Below are 25149 nucleotides of genomic sequence, written 5' to 3' on the forward strand. Positions count from 1 at the left end.
AGGAGTATGAAACGGTTTATACTGGGGCTCATTGACGCAGTAAAAACTCATTTTATGATAACGACAGCTCAACGCTGAAGAGACTTTCCCATGCAACAAGTTACTACAGTAATTATTGAATGAAGTACGACACCAACTACTAAGTATTATAGTGAAGGTAGAACCACATAAATACCCCCTTTTTTTTTTAAAGATCATTCTTCTAAATTTGAGGTAAGGTTAAAGTATTTGCATATTAGAAGTTGCCTGTTACTGAATGTACTCAAAATCTAATCTGGCATTTTTTAAAAAAATCTGTTTCCAACCAAATTACTAAAACTGCTTTACTGGCTCAAGAAATGTTTGCCTCCTTAAAATCTACCTTATATAGCAACTTCGATAAAGGTCACTTGGATTGCAAACAAGTTGTTGTTTTTTTTTCTACCTGATGCTAAGCAGGAAAAATATACTGACCTAATTTGGTAAAGCCAAATATACATCGAAGATTCAAGTGTGGAGTGTGAAGCTTTGCAGCTTCGAGTTGAAACATACAAAAATCGAACCGCTGTACTTTTTTTCAGCCACGAGCGTAACCACGTTAGCCTGAAAAGCTCTCTGGAAGCACTTCCCCAAGTAAAACCATTCGGCTTTGAAATACATCAGCCAACAGATCATTCATTCATGGATATAAAGTGGTGTCTGCATAGCGTTACGATTGGTGTACAGGCGGGAGTGTTAGCCAGTTCTCATACCCATTCAGGCAAAGAGCTGATCGTCTAGGCTCCTCAGTGGATACAATTCATTAGTAACTGTAGCATTGGCCACATCCTGATGTGAGAGTGTATTCATGTGGCCTTGGAGATTTTTTTTTTTTTTTTTTTAAGTATTTACAAGCCACAAGCAGCATTTAAATATGCAGCACAAAAGTCACAAGTAGCAGCCACAGATATAGTGTTTAGTACTAGGCACAAGAATAGGGCTGATAAAATGCAGCCTCACAGGTTTATCCTGGCACTGTGGGAGGGACAACTGGGAGGGCAACCATACAGTACGTGATCAGGATAACGTCTGGGTGAGGAAAAGGGAGTGATCCAACCATAAAGTGGAATCGTGTGTGTGTCTGTGTGTGTGTGTACGAAGCCATTCTTATCAGTTTAAGCTCTGTCCTCGTGAGTGTGGACCTTGTGAGCCACTACAAACCACGGCTTATCTTAATGTAAGGGAGGTTTTCAACAGTCACCCACCAAAAAGTGGGCTTAAAAAGTCCACCGTAGTTCCTCGATTTCACTGAATCCACGTCTGCCATCATCTGTCAGTACCTCCTCTTCCCGTGTTTCCCACCATCAGTCATGCAGGTTTTAGGCCGAAGAGCTGCATTGGGAGACAGAACAAATAAGCTTTTAGTGAAGAATTAGAGTGTTTCAACATAAGAGTTCTTTTGTAAATGAACCAAACTCAGTCTCTTAAGGTGGACTAAAAGAAAAGGGACTTTTTTGTGTTTAGGCATCACTCCACCTGAAAGAGAACTTCAGCTCTGATGAGGCCTCACTCTTCTTTCTGTTCACCTGAGCATTTCAGCTTGATGTCTTTCTAAAACACTGGAGAGTAATGATCTTAACAAGAAATGGCCTAAAAAATTACTAAAGAGATACAAGAAATTTACTGGAAAATAAAAAATAAAGGATAGTTAAAAACAAAACAAAAAACAAGAAAATGACCTCAAGAAAGTGCTGAACATTTGAGCAAATATATAATTGTAAGAATTATAACTTTAGTTTTCTGACCTTTTTTCAGCTAATTTCCAGATCAATTTTTTTACAGTTTGCGTGACATTTTTTGCCGAGTTGCTCATCATGTTTTTCCCTTGTTTTTGAAAGAAATCAAACCACAATAATTTTCTCAGGTTTTAGAGATTAAAATGATTGTGAAAGGCGTCTGAATGCAGCACAAGAGAACTGATGCTGATTTAGGTGTAAAAGGCTTGAACATACTTTCAACATAGTGTTTTTTATTTTGACGCTACACTGCTGTGTGGTTCAAATAAAGCCCCTGGCTCTCATTTGAACTGAAATTTGGGAGAAAACCTCAGCATTTCTGTACATTAGAGACAGCTGCTGTTAGATGTGTTCTGGAAAAGTGCAGTAGTTTCCTCCTTCTATTACCAATAGACATGGTTTTGTTTTTTGAGCATTGCAGTGCAATAGCATGAGATCTACAGGTCTAAAATACAATGGCAAAGTGAACCTGGATCCCTTTGTGTTCACAGTGTACAGGTTACACGAACTGCAATGCGGACCATAGTTACACCACTTCAGAGGAGTCTGAGTACGGTTCATTTCAGAGGGCTCTAAGTTCTTCTGGAGTGTCCACATATGCACAAAAAATGCTGACTAGTCAGGCTGAGTTCCTCTGGAGGGCTGAAATGTACCAATTGTGAAAACATCCCTATTATTCAGATTTGCCTGTTACTTAACTGATGGATGATTGGTAAAGTAACAGGTAAACTGGTGAAAAAAGCACTTTGTGAGCATACTTCCAAGTCCATTTTCCCCCTGACTCACCTGGATCTGCTGTCTGCTTCTTCTTGTTGTGATGTACTATCTGATTCTCGTTGGTCATCTTCACATCCTGGTCCTCCACATAATTACTGCAACACAACGAGAAAATAAAACACAGCAGATACGTGTGAGCAAATGGACTGCGTCTGTGGGAAACTGGAATGGGGAAAGACACAAAATGGATGGCTGACTGATAACAAAGCTTGAAGCCGGCAGGTCCAGGCCTTGAGACCAAGGATGGAGCTAGAGATGCGACGAAGGGGAGAGAAAGGGGGAGAGGAGGCATCACAAGTCAGGCGTGTGGTAGGGAGGGTGTGGGATGGCTGGGGGACATTTGAGGGCACTGGAGGAACCTTCAGTACAGGGATTGACCACAGGGAGGTGCTGACACGGGGCTTTTCACAGGCTCACTGTCGGTTACTCACTGTTGGTGACGTCTGCTGCCACGGGGGCTGAAGTGGAGAAGAGCACATCTCTGTTCAAAACAACTTACCACCTGGGGAAATGGTTGAATCTAACCTTCTTTGTCAATCCATTAGCTTGTCTGTTGTAGACTTTGAGTTTTGTGTGTTATATATATATATATATATATACATACAAATGGTCTGGAATTAATTCTGGGAATTAATGCACAGTAATTCACATGTAATCAGTCATATGTTTATGACCAGATGTATTTTTTTGTAAGAAGATATAGCATCATTTAGTTCTCTGACTTAAAACTATGAATAAATGTTCCTCAGTTACCTTTTTTTCCTTGATTAGTACGATACCATGACAAGTTATCATTTAACACCAACTGTGGCTACCCAGACATGACATACTGTTAACAAAAAATATGACACTAAAGTGTAGTTTAAAAATGAAAACTTTACTCAAATCTCTTTATATTTCTGTTGACTAAAAAGAGGAGGCAAATTATTGTAGACTGTTTCCTTTTTTTCCCCTGTTTCTTGTGCCGCGTGCCATATCAGGACTACATTGGCAGCACACAAGCACAGTCAGGAGGACTTGAAGTAACTTAGTTAATTATATTAATGTTAGCAATGAACTGAGCTCGGGAGAAAGAAAGGGGACATTTGGGCCCATTTTTGTTGCAACAAGGCTGAGGGAAAAAACAAAAAACAAAGCACAAAGCATTGCTCTATTCTATGTCTGGGTGTATTCCTTAAATTGATCAGAGAATTTCTGCAAAGCTGCATTCTTCATCATTAAACCTGTGTTTTTAATGATAAGATGAAATGCTAAATGAGATGACTAAATTGACAAAATTACCGTTTTTGGCTTGACTAGATTGAAATGTTCAATATAATTTATAGACTAAGAGAAAACTGAAATGTCAACAATTTTCAATGATTAATGTGATTTTAAAATAATTATGGTTGTCCTTGACTAATGGCTGGCCCACAGATACAAGGCGTCATTTAAAAAAATAAAATTCCATCCACACAAGAAAAAAGAAATCTTGTTCCAAATAAAAACACAACTGAAGGGCTGTTCAAACATGCAAAACAAACAGGTAGAATTATAACCTTAATCATAAAGCCACTCAAGGAAGAAAAAGAAGATATTGGCCAATCAGAAGCCTGGTAAAAAGCTGTTATCAGAAGGCTACTTGGAGCAGAGACGGCCATATGCCTCTGTTTCTTAGTATAGAGGACGGTAACTGAACATATATGTGTAAACATGAAACAAGTCCTGTTAGTTTTAGCCACTTGCTCCATTGTATGAAATGTTGTCTTATCTGTGATGCCTCACAAAAAAGATATCAGCACACACTCTGACGTCACATGCCCAAAACAGTTTCAGGACATATTCGCCCTGGATGGAGTTCTACAAAAGGTCCATTTTTAGAGACCTAAAACAGAGTTTGTGTGTAGAGAAAAGGCCAACCGCACAAAAAAGGTACATTTTCAAATATACTTATAAGGTAAGGAGGAAGATAAGACTAAAATACCCAGACTTTAAGTAAAAAAACAAAACAAAACTTGAATAAAGACAGCAGGATGAAGTTGACTAAATATGTTATAAATTAACAAGGGAATTTGGACTCAATAAAAAAAGCTGAAAAAATAAACACTAGTACAACTAATCACCATGACACCAAGCAGTCACTCCCACAGCTACATCATAAAAATCCAGCGTACCTGATGACAGTGTTCCTCTCACGGTGTGCAATGTAGGCGTTGTCTGTGAACAGGATGGTGTGGTAGGGCACCACAGGATCACAGGTGGGCAGAATGCCTCGTGACACATGGCTTACACTGTCCAAAACGCCGTTATACACCAGGAGGTCGTCTACCAGCAGCTGTATGCACAGAGAGACAAACAGATTTCTGCTTGAGGTCCCAAAAGTTAAAAAAAGGGGATTTTTCAGCTCACAGCAGACAGGCAGGCTTACCCCAAACTCCTTCACTCCCCTTTGTGGCGTCTTTGAGTAGTTCCACAATTTGATCATGGACACCGTTACTGGCTGATCGAAAATGACGTACACGCGGTTCACCTATGTGGACACAAGAAACACACTTACACACATGCTCTGGAAAACTCTTCTCTTGAATGTGAATGTCCTCTGTCTGTCAAATCCTCACCAGCCCAGGGAGCACTGGGGCTAACCACATATGTCCTCCATCGTGGGTACTGTTGAGTCCATCTATTAATTTGTCTGGAGTCCTCACATCTCCGCTCACATTGTCCAGGACATTCACACTGTCTGGGAAAGCAGCGATGTCTGGTGGACACAATGTTGAGGACCAGACACAAATTCAATACGCTATTACTAATCTTCTGCCAATCATTATCTGTGCACATCGTCTCTCTCGAGGACTGACCGTGCAGCAGTTATGACCTTTTAAAATATTTAATCTTTTAACATGTCTCCTTCCTCTTTTTGTTTTTGTCCCACATTGTCTGAAGTAAAGCCAGATCTCTCATAGATCTATAATGCAAACTGTGCAGTGATTATCTTTGCTAATCCAAGATTACAGTGACACTTACAGCTGTCACACCTGGAGAAGCACATGTGTTAACTAATACTCTTATTGATGACTTCATTCCTTTTTAAATAAGCCATACCAGCGAGCCAATGCAAAACACCAGAGCCTGCATCTGGCTTACCTAAATACAGTGCAGCTCTGATTAATGGAATTGCTGACACCTGTGCTTTTCCTGCAATGACACATCGAAACGTCTGCTGTGAAAAAAAGGCTTTTTGAATGTAAGGTTCCAGTCTAAATAAATATAATTTTGCTGTCACTTTTAACTTTTTTTTAAATGACGTGGAAAGAAACTGATGAATTAGCCTTTGTCTGAATTTTTACAAAATTACGTATTAGTTAATTTGCAACCCCAGATTATAGTGTCCTATGCCAGAAGACAGTAATCTCATGGTATCAGGGTAGGTTTAATAGTCGAACCCCTAGATTAAGGCTCAGAAGAGAATCATTTTTAAATCTGCAACTTTTAGCCATCTAAACTTATTGTTGATGAATCTACACAACTAATCCTTAACTATAACTTCTTAGCTACACTCCACTGGCTTCCAGTATCTTTTAGAATAGATTTTAAGGTTCTTTTGCTTGTTTTTAAAGCTCATAATGGTTTCAGACAGGCCGAAACAGAATTAAACGCACAAGGAAATAGGCAGCTGAGCTTCTGTTAACTATGCTCCAAAATCATGGAACACCTTCCAAAAGCTGTAAGAGAAGCACGCTCTGTGAACATTTTTAAACAACAGCTTATTATATTATTATCAACTGCACAAAGGTGAAAGATTATATGGATATATTCTGGATGGTGGAGAGAATGTTTTTAAAATAGATGCATGAAGACTGATGTAAGCTCGTGAGGAAGGATACTGTTGTCACTGAGACTGATCTTCTCGTGGTTCTGGTCATAAAATTCAAGGCCGTTGAGGCCGATGTAGTACGGGTCTCCCCAGGTTGTTAACAGCTGCAGCTGAAAGATGACTGACAGGTGAAGGTCAAGGAATATACAACATGAAACCCTTATGTCCAAGACACATCTGGCCTGAGCTGTGTCCGAAGACATTCCCTGTTTATTATACAGTGAAATATTTTTACCTTCCACTATTTTATTACATGCTGCATTCAAATGGAACTTCTGAGCTCATGGTTACAACATCGTAAGATGCGTAAACGATACGCTTGGCATGTAAGTGGTTAAGTCTTGAGAACACAGTTGCTTGGCAATAGCAAAACGGACGCTAATGTTGGCAACTTAGAGGCCATCGAGTCTTAACCATTCAGCAAGCTGCCGTATGGCAAAAAAAAAAAACAGGCAAAATTCCAGTGGAAAAACATGAGGCCGTTGGGAAAATTAACATTCAGTAAGAAATACTCTATATAACTAAAATGACAATATCTTAATGTACTATTCACCAAAAAATGACCTTCAATGCCATTTCTGAAGACAGCAAACACGTCACAACTCATGAACTCTAAGCTTTCTGGAAATTTCCACTCTTCTCGTGAACACAGTAAACATGACCGCATCGGAGCGTGTCTAAATTCTTACTTTGAACTTTATCTCCTTCAAAAAATTCCAGTCATGATAAAATGAAGAAGTATCCATGTAAGTGTACACTACTGTGATGATGATTCATAATTGTCGGAAATCCAACTTTACTTTTCACTACAGAGTACACTTATTAAACGTCTATTAAATAGGGAGCAGTGAATTTGGACACAGTCCTCATTTTAACAAACATCACAACAGATTCTCCATTTTCCATGAATAATGTTGGCACGCAGACTGCCTCAGCATGACAGACAAATAATACAGCCACTGGGCTATTGGCCAGCACTGACTGTAACACAAAACATGGCTGCAAATCACAGTATCAAATATATATGTTACTGATTTAAACAAGCATTTAATAGACCATATGATTAATATATCATTAAAAACAGCAAAAGGCAGATTAACTGACAATAAAATATTTGTTGCAGCCCTAACGCAGGTTGATTTATATAATATACAACCCTTGTTTGCAATTAGACAGTCAGATTTGCTTGTAGTTTGAAAAAATCCAAAGATACAACTGATAACGCACATAAAAAAACACAAACATGTCAGGATACATCCACAAGGCATGATGGGTGCTTCATAGTCCATGCTGGCTTGTTCCTGTTTCTTGGAGCTTCCTCTGAAATAGAGACAACAACATTATAAATTAGGAAAAGCAGTTTTAAAATTTCTCATAAAATAGCAGGTCAGATTAATTAAATGTATGGCTCCTACGTGAGGTGGTCCTCTGCACTCTTGTTGTCAGTGGGTGTCTGGAGGAAGTCTATGAAGAGGATCTCCTGGGCAAAATCAAAATGACAGTTGCCCGGTCCTTTCCTGATCAGAAATCCCTCCGTTGGGGAGATGGCAACATCATCCATGAACACATGGATCACCTTCACCTGAACCAAAGATGTAGATATTTGTATGTTTTATATGTTGCATACAGTCTACTGAATATAACCTTTCCTGTTATAGGTAAAACATTAATAACTAATCCATAAACTCCAAAAACATTGATTAATCTCTGGTTCTGACTAAAGCAACTGACATTGTGGTGTAATTTATCATATTTAAATGTTTTACAGTTTATTATATTGTTTGATGTACAGTGTACTATCATTATTTAAACAGATTTTGCTCCTTCATAACAAACACTGTGAGCCTGACAGAGTGTCTCACCCCTCTGTATGAGTCCTCAGGGGACTTGTTGTAGTTCCAGATACGGAGTCCGGCGATGGTCTGGGCCTTGTTGAACGTCACGTTTAAGGTGTGAGGCTCTCCATAGGAGAAAGGGATCAGCCACATGTGCTGGTCATCCGTGGTAATGTTGTGGCCATCTGTGAGCCTGGATAATGAAAAGAGACATTGGGGACTGCACCAAACACAGGAATGACCTGATCTAAAGCTGTGTTTCCACTGCATGGCACAGCACGGCACAGTTCTACTACACTCAACTCGCTCTTTTTTGGTTTTACATCTTTTACTGTTTTAGTACCACCTTGGTTGAGTGTACAAGCAAGCTTAGCTGATACTAGAAAGTGGAGTTCAAATAGTAAATAAATGGACTGCATTTATGTACCGCCTTTCAACCATACTGGACAAAACACTTTATAATTTGCCTTAATAAATTATCAGTGGCAGAGCCGCAAGGCAAGACGCTGGCCTGCCTCGAGAATCCCACCTATACTAGGGGGATACAAAAAAACTGAGAAAAGGACCTGGTACCAAAAGTGAGCTGCATTGAATCAGGTCAAGTTGAATCATGCATTGGAAATGAGGCATAAGATTCTAGATTTTTCCTGAGAGCAGGGTAGGGGGCAAGTAAGGGTGTACAAACATGAAAAAAGAAGAGGGAATTTCTATGAAAAAAGCAGTCAAAAATTCTCAATGAGTAAAGATAATCAGATACTTTTGTATACATGAAAAAAAAATGCAATTTAACATTTCCAGCATACAGTGTCACACATACTTATCAAGCGTGCGCTTGTCGAATTCGTGCTCAGGCAGGTCGTTGAGGTCGGCGGGTGACGCAGCCATCATATTGAGGTCTAAAGGTATGCTCTCTCCATCCTTACCCACCACCTCTAATCCTGTCATGCCCAAGTAGTGGGGATCCCCCCAAGTCAACACCAGCTCTAGTCTAAGGCCTGGAGAGGAGAGAGACCATTACTTTACGTATACAAACAAAAAAATATATCTGATCATGTGATGACAGAATGCTGATCATCTACTTACACTTTCCAGTGTACATCCCGGGAATATGCTCCATGTTCTCCTCAGACTGGCTCACAGTGGGGTTGAGGTGGAGTTTCAACTACGGATACACATTAAAAACACAACTGTGTCACACTGTCCTGTTGATGGTGTAACGCATTATTCTCTTATGATGCCTGTCAGCAATGTGGGAATGCTGAACACTGTTGTTTACTGCACAATTAATTCTCTCTTCTTCTGAATGGATGGTTTGAATGTCCTGAGTATTTGTTTAATTACCACTGTCACACAGTGGTGGAATGTAACTAAGTACATTTATTCAAGCATCATACTTAAGTATAAATTTGAGGTAATTGCAGTTTACATGAGTATTTTTCTTTTAATGCCACTTTATACTTTAATCCACTACATTTCACAGGGAAATGTACTTTTTACTTCTCTAGATTTAGCTGAAAGCTTTGGTTACTTGTTACTTTACAAACGAGGATATTTCCATAAAAAAACATAATAATAGTTTATAAAATATGATTTGTTATGAATGTCACAAAGTTAATACAAGTATAGCTGAAATGATTGGTCAATTAATACATTAGCCAATTAACATTTGATAAACCATATGAATTTTTTTTTGTTTTTCTTTCAAGATTTTCCTTAGATTTTTTGGTTTCAGAAATTTTATTTTTGATACTTTAAGTACATGTTTCTGATTATACTTACTGTTACTTATGTAACATTTTCAATGCAGGATTTTAACAGTGTGGTATTAGCACTTTTACTTAAGTAAAAGTAATACCTCCTCCACCACTGCTGTCACAGTTGGGAATATGGTGCCTACATTTACAAGCACTTGAACATTTACCACTAATGAAGTTGATGAAAAAAAATCCCCCCAAAAAACTGTGAAAACTGCTATAAAAACCTGAATCCAGAGCTGATAAGGCCCGTGCTTACTTTGAGGTCTTCCTCTCGGAAGCCGGCCTGTGTGAAGGGTCTTTCCTCTCCCTCTCCATCAGCGGTGCGTGGTCTCTGCAGCTCCTCCTCAGCCACTAGGCTCTCAGGACCCTCACCTTCACTCAGGAAAGTTTCATCGTAACGAGACATAGCCTCCAGGATCTCATCATCAGTGGTGAACAGGATAGTGTCACCAAATTGGTCCAACTCTAATGTGACATCAGAGTGAGAAAAAGAGGAAAAGTTGATCAAAAGTAACACACAAAGAAGCATTGAAAAGTTGTGAGGCTGCTGTGTTCACTTACCTCCGGACAGGGTCCCGGAGGCCTTGGCGATCTCGCCCCTGAAAATGCACCTTCCATCCAGCAGCATTTCCACCTCCTTCACCCCTCGGAAGGAGTGAATGCGTGACTTGTTGTAGTTCCACACGCGGATCATGGCCACCTGGTAGGGAGCTCCAAAGTCCAGGAAGATGGTGTGGCTACGACCAGGTGTGAACGGTGCTAGCCAAAGATGCATGTCATCCTGTGTACGATTAACACCATCGATCAAGTTAGTGACCACACGTGGATCTTTGCCGTACGCAGGGAGAATGTTGATGTCTGGAGGGTCAGCACGGATGTGAGCGGGTCTTAGAGGCTCTCCACTGGAACTGAACACTTCAAGGCCATTGAGGCCCACGTAGTGGCGATCGCCCCAGGTGGACAGGATGTTGATTACCAGCCTTTGGCCCTGTGGCAGCACAGGAATCTCAAACTCGTCCTCCCGCTCTGTGGATGGATCATCATCAGGACCTTCGCACAGTGCCCCCTGAGCGATGAAGGAGGAATGTGGGCTCCTGGGTGCTGTGGAGGGGTTGACTGGGACCGTAGATGGACCGCGGCCCTGGCGCTGGAGAAACTCATCAAAGATGTCGCCTTCGAAGCCCATGTTGGAGATGCGTCCACGTTGGCATTGGTTGAACTTAGTGAGAGAGTCCCAGGACTCCCTGAGGGTGTCATCCTGTTGGCTGTGCAGCTGGGCCAGAGAGGTGCACTGCCTCCTGCTAGTGTTCACTAATGACATCGGCTCCTCTGGAGAATGAACAAAGATTAGCTTTTAATTACTCACAAGCTAAAGGAAATGAGATATCCTTATGTGACTGTAAACTGCCTTTACATGTATCATCAAACATACCAAACATCTCATCTAGTTATACATTTAATTCCCATTTCAAATGAAACTGCATATTTAAAAGTTCCCTTGTTTTATAATATGTTAACAGGCAAGGAAAATATATTCAAACATACATGTACAGTATCCCTGGAGTGAGCACTGGACAGTGTCTGTGCTTGTGAATGTTTTAAAAGACCTCGGCCTTCAGCCTGTTAACACCAGTCTGCCCCTTTCCACAGTCTTATTTAAATTCAAAAAGACATTTGTAAAGTTATCAGTTTAAATTTTTGATCAGTTAAATAATTACAACTTTACTAAAGGAAATCAGCAGAAAAAAGAATGACAACAAGAAACCATCTTGCGACTGAATCACACTGGCTGTGAAGCTGATCCCGAGCAAAAAAGAATGTAGGCCATGGGTGTAAAGTGTGGGGGCCGATGGTCGCTTCCCATGTGTCGTGCCCTTGCTTGGACCACAACCATCTTCAAACTCAGTCTTAATTGTAATCTCAACTACACAACTGTAGAATCTAGCACCATTGTGACGCTAGTGCACTAAGAAGATCTGTCCACAGACAGAGACACACATAAATACCTGGCAAAATACTCAAAACAGCTTATGTGGATGCTCCTGCTACATTAGGCATCACCAGGACAACATTTTGTAATAATGACACACACACACACACACACACACACACACACACACACACACACACACACACACACACACACACACACACACACACAACAACACACACACACACACACACACACAGACTCTCAAGGGTAAAGCAACACCAGCCTGGTAGTCATTACACAACACAAAGGCCAGCACATGGCTGCTCAGTAAGGTGCACTGTAGGGCCTGCTAAACTATATCAGTGGTAGCCTTTTTATTTTTCAACCAGTTTAGAGACAGGCATCACATAATCACTATGTGATGATCTCAAAACAAACAAATCAAAATCAAAAAAGACTAATGGAGCGACAACTCAAATAGGGAGACAGGGATAAGGTGTATAAAGCCACATGACCCAGATAGGTAAAACAAACAGTGATTAAAAAATGCAAAGCCTTTAGCTAATACTTATTTGGATGAATAATCCAGACATAATCTTTGATAAATCTGTCTTCTTATATCTTGTTTTGGATTAACTAATATATTTTAATAATAAATATGTTATCATTTTAAGTGATTACTAATTTGAATGCAGAGCTGTGACAGCTTGTGAGTAGCCTAATTTCTTTAATAACAGGTGAAATACAACACAAAATAAAGCACCGCTGTGAAATTATCACACATGATGGTGTCCATTTGAGTTCAACCCTTTGGTAAAAAGTTACAAGAAAATTAGCAACACAAAAACAAGGACGTGACCTGAAAAAAGTGCTGAAAATAATCTTAAAAAATATATATATTCTCTAATATATTTTAAATATATAACTCTAATAATCATAAATACAGTTTCTGGGGATTTTTCACTATTTTTTTAAAATAATTTTTCTCTCTCATTTTTAAAAATTAATTCAGGCTATTTTCCTGTCACCTTTAACCAATTTCTTGCAATTTGCACATTGCCTTTTCCTTTGTTTTTGAAGACAGTGAAACCTTTTTGCTCTGGTTTCAAAGATTTAAATACTTATGAAAGGTGTCTAAATGCAGCACAAGTGGAGCTTATATCCATCCAGGTTTCACAGGGTTAAGTATTATTACTGTAAACACTCCTACCTGTGTTTGACAGTGCAGCAGCTCTGAGGTGCGGCTCCTCTGTCTGCCTGGCAGTGACCGTAGTGTTCCGAAATGAGCTCCTACGTCCGCTGATGGGCCTGTCTGACTTTTGCTCACCGAGCTCCTCCAGCAGGTCGCAGCTCAGGTCCAAAGAGTCAGCCTTCCACTGACTCCCATTCACCGTACGCTCCACCCCCCTGCACACTCGGCCTGGGTTACACGGCAGCTCTGGGAGCATTGAAGAGGATGAGGCTGACGGAGACTTGGGCTCCGCAGAGTGCTGAGGCACCAGCCAGCGGGGTCTCTCCCTGCTTGCCTCGCAGCCCTCTGGAGCTCCTCTACTCAGGGGCTGCAGCCACTGGGGGGCAACCCGGGAGGAGGACGGCTGGGTAGTGACTGTCTGCTCCATGGGTGCAGGCTGCTCCACCTGCTGCCTGAGAGAGAGGGGCTCCTCTGAACAAGACAGGTCGAAAGAGTTTCTTTGTGTGGAGGAGCGACGAGCAGAAGATGAAACTCCCACTGTTGAAGGAGTGATGGGTGGTAGCAGCGTATGTTGTTTCTCCTGCATGTCTATCATAGCCTGGCCTGTGTCTGATGGCTGCGGATTCCAACTGTGGTGGTGCTGAGTGCTGCTGCCCTCCCCACTCTTCCTGTCCTCATGGCGCTGGGGGCTGGCACCCCGTAAATTGTGTCCTGAAGACACAGGGCTGGAAAACAATGAGTCTGACACCTGGAAATCCTGGAGGTCAATTGTGGTGCTGTAGTCAAAGACCTGGTTGCCACAGCCCTTCTCCAGCTCACCCTCAAACACCAATGTGCTGTTGAGGTACAGCTTTATATGCCGTGCACCAATGTCAAGATCCTACAAAAGAAACAGAGTTTTAATTTTCTCCAGGGCACCAGGAAAAGTAGCTGTTGCCCTGGTAACAAGTAATGCAGATCCATAAAACACTTTATTTGTCATTGTAGATGTACACAAAATTATGTTTGGTTACTCTCAGGCTGACAGCTGTGCACAAATGTAACTGAATGAGTGCTAAGTTAGAACATTAAAAACAAGGTAAAACCGCAAATATTGACAAAATATTAAACAGTGACAAGTAACTCTAAGCATAAATGATAATATTTCTAAGTGTGTCTTGCATATCAATAAATAAATGTCCACAGCAGGTTTAAAGTGCATTGTGGCTCAAGTCATTGCACAATATAAAATGCATGAGTTTAAATCAGTAAAATAAATGATAAACAATTTACCTAAATACACAGTAGCATTAAACAAGTTGCATACCAAAGGGACTATAACGAATCTGTCTTTCTAATTATTTGACTTTTGGCACCTAGTTGTGCCACAAAAGGCCCATTTATTTATGATTTTAATATCGGACATCCACCCAAATAAATGCTACATCTAATTAAATAAATAATATATATAGATACAGAATGCGAATGAATCAAAAGTTTAAAATTTGGGGCTTAACCGCATCACAGAAAAATGTTGTATTATGTAATATTGTGATAATGATTGTAATTCAAGTAATGCAACACAAGCTACAAACCGAACAGCATAAAATCCACAAAAGTAAAGCTTACACGTTCTCTATTTAATCTTGTACCTACTTCTCTCATGCAGGGAAAAAGCTCTTCAAACTAGTAATAATTAGCACTCTCACAGATACAAAACCATGGCTGCCATGAAGAAATGGCTAAAGCCCAACTCAAATCTGCTCGATACACAAGCCAGTAAAGTACTATAAACCCAGGTTATCCAAAAATCTATTCCCCACTATTCCTCCTTACCTTCCAGGTTCAAGACATCAAGTAACTCTAGCAAGCTGTAGTGACACAGAAAGAGATATGAAGGGGTCTTTGTACCCCTCTATGAACAGCAGTGAGGATGAGAGGCAGAAGCCCACGTTTCCACTAACACTAATCCTCTGGGGCTAATCTCTCACTGTTCCACATTTGGCCAGTCTGACTGGCAGCTCAGCCAGCAAATGCTAAAGAAGAACCACTCCCCTGACGTAACCATGGCGATACAGTCGCCCATATTACAGTCACAACACACAAGCATGTTGGATTTATAAGCTCCAGTGCTACAGACTGCGAAATGAATAATCTCTGAACTCAGGAGAGGGATAAATCAAAAGATTTGTGGAACAGACTGCACTTGCGTTCAACAAATGCTATCTACAAATTCAACTACTCATAAACTGGTCAACAAAAATAGAAGGTACATACATTGAGGCTTCTGTTGTAGTTCCATATTTTGATGCGAGATATTCCAAAATCTGGGGAGCGCTCAGTGTTCCTGATGATGAAGTAGAGCTGGATGGGAGGGTGGAACGGACATGTCCACATGTGACGCTCTTTGGTGGTCTGTGGAAAGAACAGACAAAAATCAGCACTTGATTCAAGTAAATAGTGAGATTCATTCACAAATGTCAAGTGCAGCCTTAAAGTTCCCCTTCAGACACATTTTAAAGTGCTCACGCCAATACTAATACTATGTTTAACATGGTTTTCCTGTATATTACTTTAAAAAAAACTCTGAAAAGAGGGCTGGAAGCAGATTTACTTCTTCGCCTCTGCCCGCCTACCATCGCTGCTCATAGTAGGTTTCACTTTCCGTTTCCTCCACACAGCTTGCACTAGGTTGACTGGTGAAAAGTTAGTGCACATGTTTATTTACCATTTTCATGCAGGATGTTTTTCTGAACACTTAAAGAGGCTTGTCATCTTCAAAATGTATTCTCATTGTGATCATATTGTTGTCACCCACCTGCATTTACGTATCAATCAGAAATGGGTGACACCTCCTGCCGAGATTATAAATTATTTGTTTGATGGCTCTTCACCCTGATGATGGCCTTTTAATTTGTTCCTGCTCCATGCATGAGTACCTAAAGTTAGTTTTGTGTTTTTTCTTCACATAGAATAAAGACAGTCCTCAAGCATATCACTACCTCATTTTCACATAAAATAATACCTCCTAAGACAACGTTTTTGGTAGAAAGTCAAAGAAAGCTCCAGGGTCTGGTTTATATCCAAAGACTGCACACTCTACCATGTTTGCTGTCAAAACTAAGGCTGCCCCTTGAAAATTGGAGATTCATATCATCGGTCGGAGACCCCTCAGTCGACTGAGATTGCTGCTTCGACTAGCTGTGTGGTGTACATTTGAATCTCAAAATTTAAGGAAGTGTAGACATCGTCCCCCTTCAGTAGAGGAATGTGAAAACACTTCTCTAGTGACAAACTTCGCACATACACAAAGCTGTATAGTCAAGGTCAGACATTTCAGGGAGGGGGACTTTAGACTTGTATGTTACAGGCCTGGTACAGACAGGTATGAACTAAAACCTGCATCCCACTTTGGTATTCAAGCGTCAGAGTATGTTACTTTACATGTTTACTGTCATTGCCTACTGTGGCAATAAAATTGAAACAGGATCATTAATAATGTGTGTGCTTTACCTGCTATGGCAATCTAAAGTCTGCTATGCAAAGAGTCTACTGTACTTTTAATTTCACCCAAAGATAATTTGCAGTTGTGATGACAGTGTAAAAATGAGCAGAGGCTCACCTTCACCTTTCCACTGACAAGAGCCCCCAGATTCCCGGGGTAGTCAGCGTTCCTGATGTCGAGGTCATGAGGAGACACGTACAGCTTCTTGTTTCTGAGGCAGAAGAACTGCAACTCTGTCAGCCCAACCTGCAAAGCGTTCCCCCAGTTCGACAGGATCTCCATGGTAACATACAATGCAGGGGTGACCTCTGCCGAGGACAGCCTTCTCTGCAATGAAAACACAAAACATTTCACAAGTGCTTCTGTGCACTTATGTCTCTATCACACCAAGCGGTGTTAAGATTATTCATTCTGAACTGTGAGACAGTGTTACTGACTCACCGGCTGCTTGCTGTAGTCTGTTTTGACACTCTGAGGAATGTTGTAGCTCGGTCCCGCCTCAAGTTTCTCCAAGGCTTTCAGCAGTTTCTGTTGTTGCCTGAACACAAGTATGACATCCTCAGCTATGCTGTTCTGTCTACTGTGCCTGCCCTTCGTATTAATGGTGAGGGATGGCTGAGCACTGTGGTGGCTGCCCTGATAAATAATCCTTCAAGGTCAGAGGGTGTACTAACCATAAATTAGTTTCCATAAAACACTATTATGTTTGTTCCAACACTGAAGGGTGTACATGATTACAAAAAGTACTAGATGTCCTTATTTACCTCAGAAGCCAAAATGTGTATACAGTAACTGTATACACAGATACAGTATACACAGCTTTGCATGAGTGTGTATGAAATATCAATTTTATAAACAACCTGGCTATTTTTTTGTTGCATGGCATGTGTGTTAATGCATACAAACATATTAACCCGTAACTGCATATTTGAACATTTTATTAAGATCTGTGTATTTTATGTCTGTTTATTGTCTACTGCTGTTTCTTGTTTCTACTGCTGCTCTACAAGTCTAAAATACTGTTTGTTGTTGCTTCCTTATGTCGTTGTTTTGTGAATTTGATCATTTTATAGGTTGCAAAACATCTTGCCAAAGGACTATAGTTAAAAAATAGCCATCTGGCTAACACTGGCACATTTACAGAAATGTTAATTAATGTGTGTTGTCCTTATAAATAAAGTAAATGAATAAATGAATGATTGTATCTATGTGCCATATACTGTCAGCATACCCGGGGCCCATGAGCGTGATTCTCTGCATGGCCACAGTGACACTGTTCTCATCCTTGTCGTGGCTGTTGTGGCGCACCAAACCATTCATCACCTGATGTCCTCTGCCCTGGATAAAGAGGACCAAGACAGAAGAGTAAGATGCATAAGCTCGGGGGGCAGAGTTTACATGTAAGCAAGACCTAGAACAACTATCACTTTTTAAAAATCACGCACAGTATATGCATTCAGTTATGGGTGGACAGTGAAAAGAAATATCAGGCGATAACACTATAGGTACTACTGCAAAGAAGCTAAATATTCTAAAACATGGATGCTTCACACAGATCTTCAACCTGGCAGCACAGAAGATCTACACAATTAGCACCAAAGTGTCAAAGTGGACACCAAATTCAGAGTTATGACAATGAATAATGGCCAGAAAAGTGTTTTTGCAGAACATTATAATGTCACAGTGAATTTGACCTTTGAACTACTGGGTATAAAAGGTCATCACTATGCCATTTTAATCCATTTCACATTTGTGTGAAATTTTGTTATAACAAGCATTTGAATTCTTGAGTTATTGTCAAATACATGTTTTGTGACACACAGTGACCTCGATGTTTGACCACCAGAATCCCATCAGTTCATCTTTCAGTTCAAGCGGCCAAATTTGAGTTAAGTCCCTCAAGGCCTTCTTTAGACATCACGTTGACAAGCATGAGATGAATGCAAGGACACAGTGACCTTGACCTTTCACCATCAAAACCTAATCACCTCATCGTTGAGTCCCAGTTGACGCTTGTGCCAAATTGAAGAAAAAAAAACCTTAAGGCTTTCTTGAGATGCTGTTCTCACAAGAATGGGATGTATGTACGCATAGACAACACTAAAACATAATGCCTCCGGCCATGGCTGTCACTGGCACAGACACATAAAAATCTAAATAAGTAGTGGCCTAAACTGAGTGGAGGTAGGATGTGTACAGTGTAGGGCGGACTAACTGTGTTGCGGCTGAAGAGTTCAGGACCCTGTACAGGATGGTTTTCTCTTTGGATGGCCTGTCGCACCCTGCACGCCATCTCCTCTGAGTCTCGCTCCTCAGCAGAAGCCTTTCTGGCTGCTGACAGGGGCCTCTCCACCCGACTCCTCGGCCCTGAAGCAAGAACCAACACATCTTTTAAACAACAATCGTGCCCCATGCTATACAGCAGAAACACTTTTAAAATAGGAGTTTTATTCCAACATGGAAGATTTGCCATTGAAGAACTTGTTCAAATTTACATTTAAACAATTTAACATTTGAAAATGTTAAAAGACTTACTCTGACCATCCCAGCTGTCTTTGGAGGGTTGCCTATCTAATGTTTTACTCTTCACCAACATTGGCTTGGTCGGTATAAAGGTGTCAGTGTTTTCTTTCCTTTTTGCAGACAGAGAGCGTTCAATCTTACGACCTAGAAAAATGTAGAATATGAAAGTGAGGAAAAAATTCATATTTGGAATATGTTGGAATATATGAATTTGTAGATATAAAAGGGCTGTGGGCTGTCTAACACAACACATGACATGTGTACAGATAGCTATTGTAGTTATCTATTCTCTGCATGTGTAGAGATCAGTGCTGATGGCGTAGATAGGGAGGAGAAGGAACCAGTTTAAGCAATTAAGACTACCCTAAACAATAAAAAATTCACATATGAAAGTTGATACTGAAGCCTACCTTTATTTGAGGGTCCAAAGTCCAGGACAATGAGGTTTGCTGAGTCAAAATGATTGTGGGAGCCGCTGGGCCGAGGGCTGGAGGAGGACTTGGAGGAGGAGAGAGGCAGCCCCAGTTCATCCAGACTCTCAGTGCTCTCCTCCCTCTCAATCTGCTCCTCCACCCACTCCTCGTCCGACTCCTCCCCCGCTGAGTCGCGACTGCTTCGCCGCATGCTAACCTCCAGGCTCCGACGCAGAACCTGGTTTACAAAGGTCAGGGTTTATGTATGCATGCATGCATGCAGACATCAATGTTACGGGCTCACAGGAGTAAAACATACACACATGCACGCTGACAGTTTAAGCTCATGATCTGTAGGACTGCCACTGAAAAAGCATCATAAATTAATACCCAGGAGCATGACACAAATTTAGATGATTCACTACATCTCATGCCAACTTGACAAGATGAAATAAGACATTGTGCATATTTCTTCTTCTGCTCACCTTTACTTCTTCAAGGTTAAGAAGCACCTTCTCATTGTGCTCCTGATTTGCTTGGCCTCCTTGGCTGTCATGCCTGGAGCTGAAGGAGCGGGGCACTTTGCAGGTGTCTCTTGGAGAGCAGGGGCTACGAGGCGAGCGAGGACTGGAGCTCTGTATGAAATACCGTGATTGGATAAAGGGGAAATGGCAGAGATGGAGAGATGCTAAGTAGTACAGACAGCTGCATCTGACACATAGCCCCTCCCCTAAAAAAACACCCACCCACACACACACACACACAGGCCTAGTACGCATTGTTATGTTTTCACTCTACCTCCATGTCTACACTTTCATAGGTCTCAAAATCCTCAAAGTATCGATTTTCTGGGGAGATCTGCAAACTTGGTCCTTCCTCTGCTCGAATTCTGACAGAATCCTGCACTCGTGACAAAAGAGGAAATATTTAGTATGAGCTCTTTCATATGAAAACAAAAAACCACAATCAGAGATTTAATTAAGGATCCTCTACCTGCACCCATTCTTTCCTCTGGACCTTTCCTGGGGCAGTGTGGCTCCTCTTCCTGTGAGTCTGCTCCAGATTATCTTCAGTTAACTGGTAGGCGCTTCGACAGACATCTGCCGCTGAGTAACAGCACAGAAAGGAACATGAGCAGCTTGCAGCACACTACTGCCTCAGAGGAAAAGGAACATGCAGTCACATACGCAGATGGTCCACAGCATATAAAGGGAAGAACGAAAACCTCGCTGCCAGCTACAACTGTCACTATCATTTATTCACTGGGCATGAGATCATACCATGCAAACTACCGGCTGAGGAGTGGTGGCTATTAGCTTGTGCTCCATATGGTCTGAAGATGACAGAAGCAACAAAAATATGTGTTGTATGAGGTGGCACCTTCCATTCAGTGTAAAAATGACTGAACACTTGAGAACAGTCACTGCACAATAGAGAGGTAAAACAATAATAAGGTCTTATGTAATAGTTTTTGCTTCTGAGTGTCTGTAGGTTTATTTTGGTCCAGCAGCAGCAGCAGCAGCAGCATACCTGCTGTACGCGCAGGCCTCCAAGCAGGTGGGGAGGCAACAGACTTGTGGTGGGAGCTTTTGGGCTGCTTCCTTTTGGCTTCAGCATTGGCTCCGTTAAGATAAATGGAAAAACCTTGCTCAAGCTTTTCCAACTCAATCTCCCTGGGGTCTTTGACTTTAAGGCGCTTTAGGATCCTGAAGGTAAAAAAAAACAAACAAAAAACAATGTCTACCTTCACAATAATGTATAAATATCTGGCAGTGTATCGAATAGCTGAGATGGCTGTGATCGAGATTCAGTACACATTTTCAAGCTTTTCTCATCTCCACTCTTCAACATTTCACACACTAATTTAGTTGATCTCAAAGCAAGAAACCAATCAGTGCTCCTATTAGGCAGCGCTGAAAGTCGTGGAGGAGTTGTGTATCTCCTTGGTGAAATGTAATCTGTCTTTCCCCAGCAGCCTGTGCTCACACTTCACCTGTTTTTGTGCTGGAGGGCGATTAAATATTCATCCAGAGTGTCGTCCACAGCAGAGGCCAGCTTCTCTCCTTGGCACGCCTTACTCTCCTTAAAGAAGCCCCCCCACACACACACACAAATACACACACACATGCACACAATGCAGAGTCAGAAAAGCCTACATCAGCTTTTTGAGGAGAACAGACTGTCACTACACACCTCATTGTTGCACAAGTACTCACAATCACAGACATCAATCAATATCCACTTTATTCTGTACATCACAAAATTTAAGCAAGCAAATTGCTCCTCCAGTCTTGAGTAAATAAAACATCAATACAGCACATGCAGTGTGTCACGATGTTTACCTTACATGGTAGATAGACAAAACATGTCTGTATGCAATGTGGTAGGGTCAAGGGCTGCAGCTAACAATTATCTTCAGTACTGAGTTATCAGCCAATAATTTTCTTGATTAATTGTTTAGTCAATAAAATGTCAGAAAATGGTGAAACATTCCCTGTGTAATTTCCCAGAGCCCACGGTAAGGACCTCAAATGGTTTGTTTTATCCAAACAGCAGTCTAAAAATCCAAAGCCATTCAGTTTTTTTTATCATGTATGACAAAGAAAAGCATCAAATTTTCAAATTTAAGAGACATGGAACCATTTTTTTTTTTCTAGTTTCAGAAGGCAGAAATCTCTACAGCTGATATCTCTAACACTCTGCAACTCACACCAAAAAAATCTAGATTGATGATTAGCTCTATGGGTGAGAGGAAAAAATGTATTTTTGATTTTAGGGTGAATTGTCCCTTATATTATAAAAGCCTGCAAGACTTTTCATTTTGAGATAAGTTTGAATAGTGATCAAAGCAAAAGGGCCTGGTACTGCTGAAAATATGCACACACTGTGGAGAAAATATGGACTCAGCATTGACTAAGATCCCTGTAGAGCAACTCCAGCACTTTTATGAATCCATGCCATGTCAAATGCATGCTCTTCTTTAAAATGTGGTGCTACCCTGTTCTCATCAGGTGTGAGCACAGCAATGGTAACAAAGTGACTGGGACAAGAGCTATTACATCTTGTTCTGATGTGTCCATGCATAAAACATAAAGCCCTTTTAAAGAAACTAACATCTCTAAAATCTCTGCCGTTAACCATTACTTGCAATGTAATGTAACTAGAGCGTGACAAACAACTGACCATTCTAGTTTAAAAGCCATGCTTTACAAGATTTTTTTTATTGTAAAAAATACATCTATAACATCAGCCAGAGTCTCCAGGGTTCCCACGTGTTTTCATGGATTTCAAAACTTTTCCATGACTTTTCAAGGATCCATAATGAAACAAGAGAAAGAGGCAATGCCAGGAGAAAATTTAAACATGCATGTGATGGTAGACAAATCATTGTCACACATAACGTTACGTCAACATCTACAGGAAATAAATTTTCTGTTGTTACATTCTGTGGATGGTTATCCACCATAGATTACTGTAAAGGTGTCATAACCCTAACCCTAACCCATGATTTCCAGAACTTTCAGTGGTTTTTATCCTAGATCTACATTGATTTTTGTCAATGTTCAGACATCTTTCACAAGTGTTTGAAGCGCTGAGCAAATTGGTTTGATTTCTTTCAAAAACATGGGGAAAAGGCAATAAGCAACTTGGCAAGAAAGATCTGGCAAATTGCAAAATAATATTTTATTAATGAATTTATTTTTAAAAAGCAAGGGGAAAGTATTAAGAAAACTATTTCTATAATAATAATAATAATAATATTTCTATAATAATAATAATAATAATAATATTTATATGTTTAAATTATGTTGCAGAATTGTTCTCTTTTTGGGATAATTTTCAGGTAAATTTTTTGTCCTTTTTACTAATTTCTTACTATTTTTGGGTCATTTCTTCTAATAAGCAGCTTATTGCCTTCTTCCCATTTTTAAAGAAATCAAGGAAATTTGATTAGGTTTCAAAGGGTTAATAATTCAATGACAATTATCAAAACTCTCAATGATTTTTACCAATTTCATAACTTTTCCAAGATTTGCATATGTGATTGTGAAATTCACTGTCTTATCCAGGTTTTCCATGACTGTGGAAACCCTGAATCTCATAGTGAAGGTCCAACAAAAGGGTCTAAAATCGAGATAATTTTTGTTCAGACAACACTAGACTCATCATTAAAACATCAGATATCTGCACGTGCCAGTCTTTAAAATGTTGGCTCTGAACATCAGTGAGGGGTAAATTACACATACAAGTTTGTCTTGGAAGGAGCATCAGTTGTCTACATAACACAGTCACCGACAGCTCATGCTTTTCTATTTTTTTATAAATCACCATGCAAGACAAGCAAAAAAATCACAAAGCCCCTTACTTAATTCCTACAAGTCAACTAAGCATCTGTCAATGTCAGGAGCAGAAGAGAAGCAAAGAAAATTGAAGAGAGAACAGAGAGTACTTGTTAGTGACAGTGTAGAAAAACAGAGAGGCACCTGCTGTAAAATATGGCATGCACTGTTCCGATCAATGCCCTGAGAATTAAAAGAGCTTCTTCATGGTTTCTCATGTCGAGTGAAATGACAGATGATGTTAAGATGAAAATGACAGAGCAGATGAGTCGTTACATAAAACGATCTTACCTCGTTATCCATTGTGTGGCTGCAGATGATGCTGTTCAGATAATCCTATCCCATATTTTGGAGAGGGCCGATGATTCTCCAAAAATATCATTGAAATCTGTGTTGTTTTTGATTAGCACTGCGGGGAAACATAATGAGAACTCCAAGGTTACCTGTGACATGAAACCTATATTTCATTGAATGCAGTTCGTTAAAAATGTCGCCTCACCCGATGGACGATTCAACAAAACGAAATATCCTCTGTTTCCAAGCTTAACGTCACCTCTGTTGTTACAGCAAGCTTTTCGACAAAACTTAAAACAGCTTCGCTAACCCGACAGATGTTGTAACCTTTGCTGGTTAACTATATTGATTTGTGTTGCATTAACAGCTAACACGGTAGAAATGTGACTGTGTTAACACTACACGCCGAGCTAACGCTTTTTTGTTGTCAGTTTCCAGTAGCATTTGGGGTTAACGGTTTCCTTCATAAATTAACTCCCGTCCTCAGGGTTAGTGCCAACGTTAGCTAGCAGCCGAACAGCTAACTTAGCACCGACGCTAATAACAAACTGAGAGGCTAGCTAGTCAGCGTTAGCACGTATCTAGTCAACGTTAAATGACACAAAAGCAGGCTTTGGCTCTTATATTGTCGTACACCATTTACTCTGTTTCTAGTAAATATTAGAAAACAACTTACTGTCCCTGTAAAACGGCACTTTGTTAGCCATTGGCTTTGAAATTAACGAGTTTTTCTGTGTTTTCTCATGTGCCCAGAGTGTAGTGTTGGTTGGTAACCAGCTGTCCACCAATGGTGTGAGCCGCATCAGTGTGAGCCACGCCCCCGCCTGTCAGCTCCCTGCCTGCTGCTGCTCCGACATCCAGACAAGCCTCCACAAAACCCTCCAAAACCCTCCAAAACCACACTGCTGGAGCTGTCAGCACACAGGTATGCAAGCAGGTCATTCTGTATCAGCATGGTATTAGACTGGAAAGAAATAAACCCATTCATTATGCA

General features: G+C 40.6%; 1 protein-coding gene across 4 annotated transcripts; it reads right to left on the bottom strand.

Moving 5' to 3' along the window:
• Positions 1–829: 829 nt before the first annotated feature.
• Positions 830–24923, bottom strand: LOC121959252 (katanin-interacting protein). Of its 4 annotated transcripts, none has more exons than XM_042508481.1 (29): positions 24832–24923; positions 24153–24270; positions 21515–21603; positions 21052–21227; positions 20515–20627; positions 20320–20421; positions 20007–20156; positions 19519–19759; positions 19121–19252; positions 18801–18952; positions 17817–17923; positions 17027–17123; positions 16703–16912; positions 15358–15495; positions 13120–13981; positions 10538–11305; positions 10233–10441; positions 9303–9381; positions 9037–9214; positions 8247–8412; positions 7800–7966; positions 7640–7704; positions 6395–6505; positions 5129–5268; positions 4939–5040; positions 4685–4845; positions 2963–2989; positions 2541–2626; positions 830–1350 (listed from the first exon to the last, which is right to left on the bottom strand). In XM_042508481.1, exons 2-29 carry the CDS (start codon positions 24162–24164, stop codon positions 1292–1294), a joined length of 4899 nt encoding a protein of 1632 aa, XP_042364415.1. In that variant the 5' UTR covers positions 24165–24270; positions 24832–24923; the 3' UTR covers positions 830–1291. The 4 variants fall into 4 exon arrangements, 3 of the variants coding, with proteins under 3 accessions (XP_042364415.1, XP_042364416.1, XP_042364417.1); XM_042508482.1 differs by lacking the exon at positions 24832–24923 and adding an exon at positions 24361–24459; XM_042508483.1 differs by lacking the exon at positions 2963–2989.
• Between the last annotated feature and the right edge of the window lie 226 nt (positions 24924–25149).

Source organism: Plectropomus leopardus, chromosome 19, assembly GCF_008729295.1.
Source record: "Plectropomus leopardus isolate mb chromosome 19, YSFRI_Pleo_2.0, whole genome shotgun sequence".
Classification (NCBI taxonomy): Eukaryota; Metazoa; Chordata; class Actinopteri; order Perciformes; family Serranidae; genus Plectropomus; species Plectropomus leopardus.

What these genes read in the sequence shown, in the direction of transcription:
- LOC121959252 (XM_042508481.1), bottom strand. An exon ending in TCCGAGAGGAAGACCTCAAA is followed by an intron (nt 9,382 to 10,232) that starts GTAAGCACGGGC and finishes GTGTATCCGTAG; the next exon opens with TTGAAACTCCACCTCAACCC. An exon ending in GATCAGTCTCAGTGACAACA is followed by an intron (nt 5,269 to 6,394) that starts GTATCCTTCCTC and finishes TGTGTCCACCAG; the next exon opens with ACATCGCTGCTTTCCCAGAC.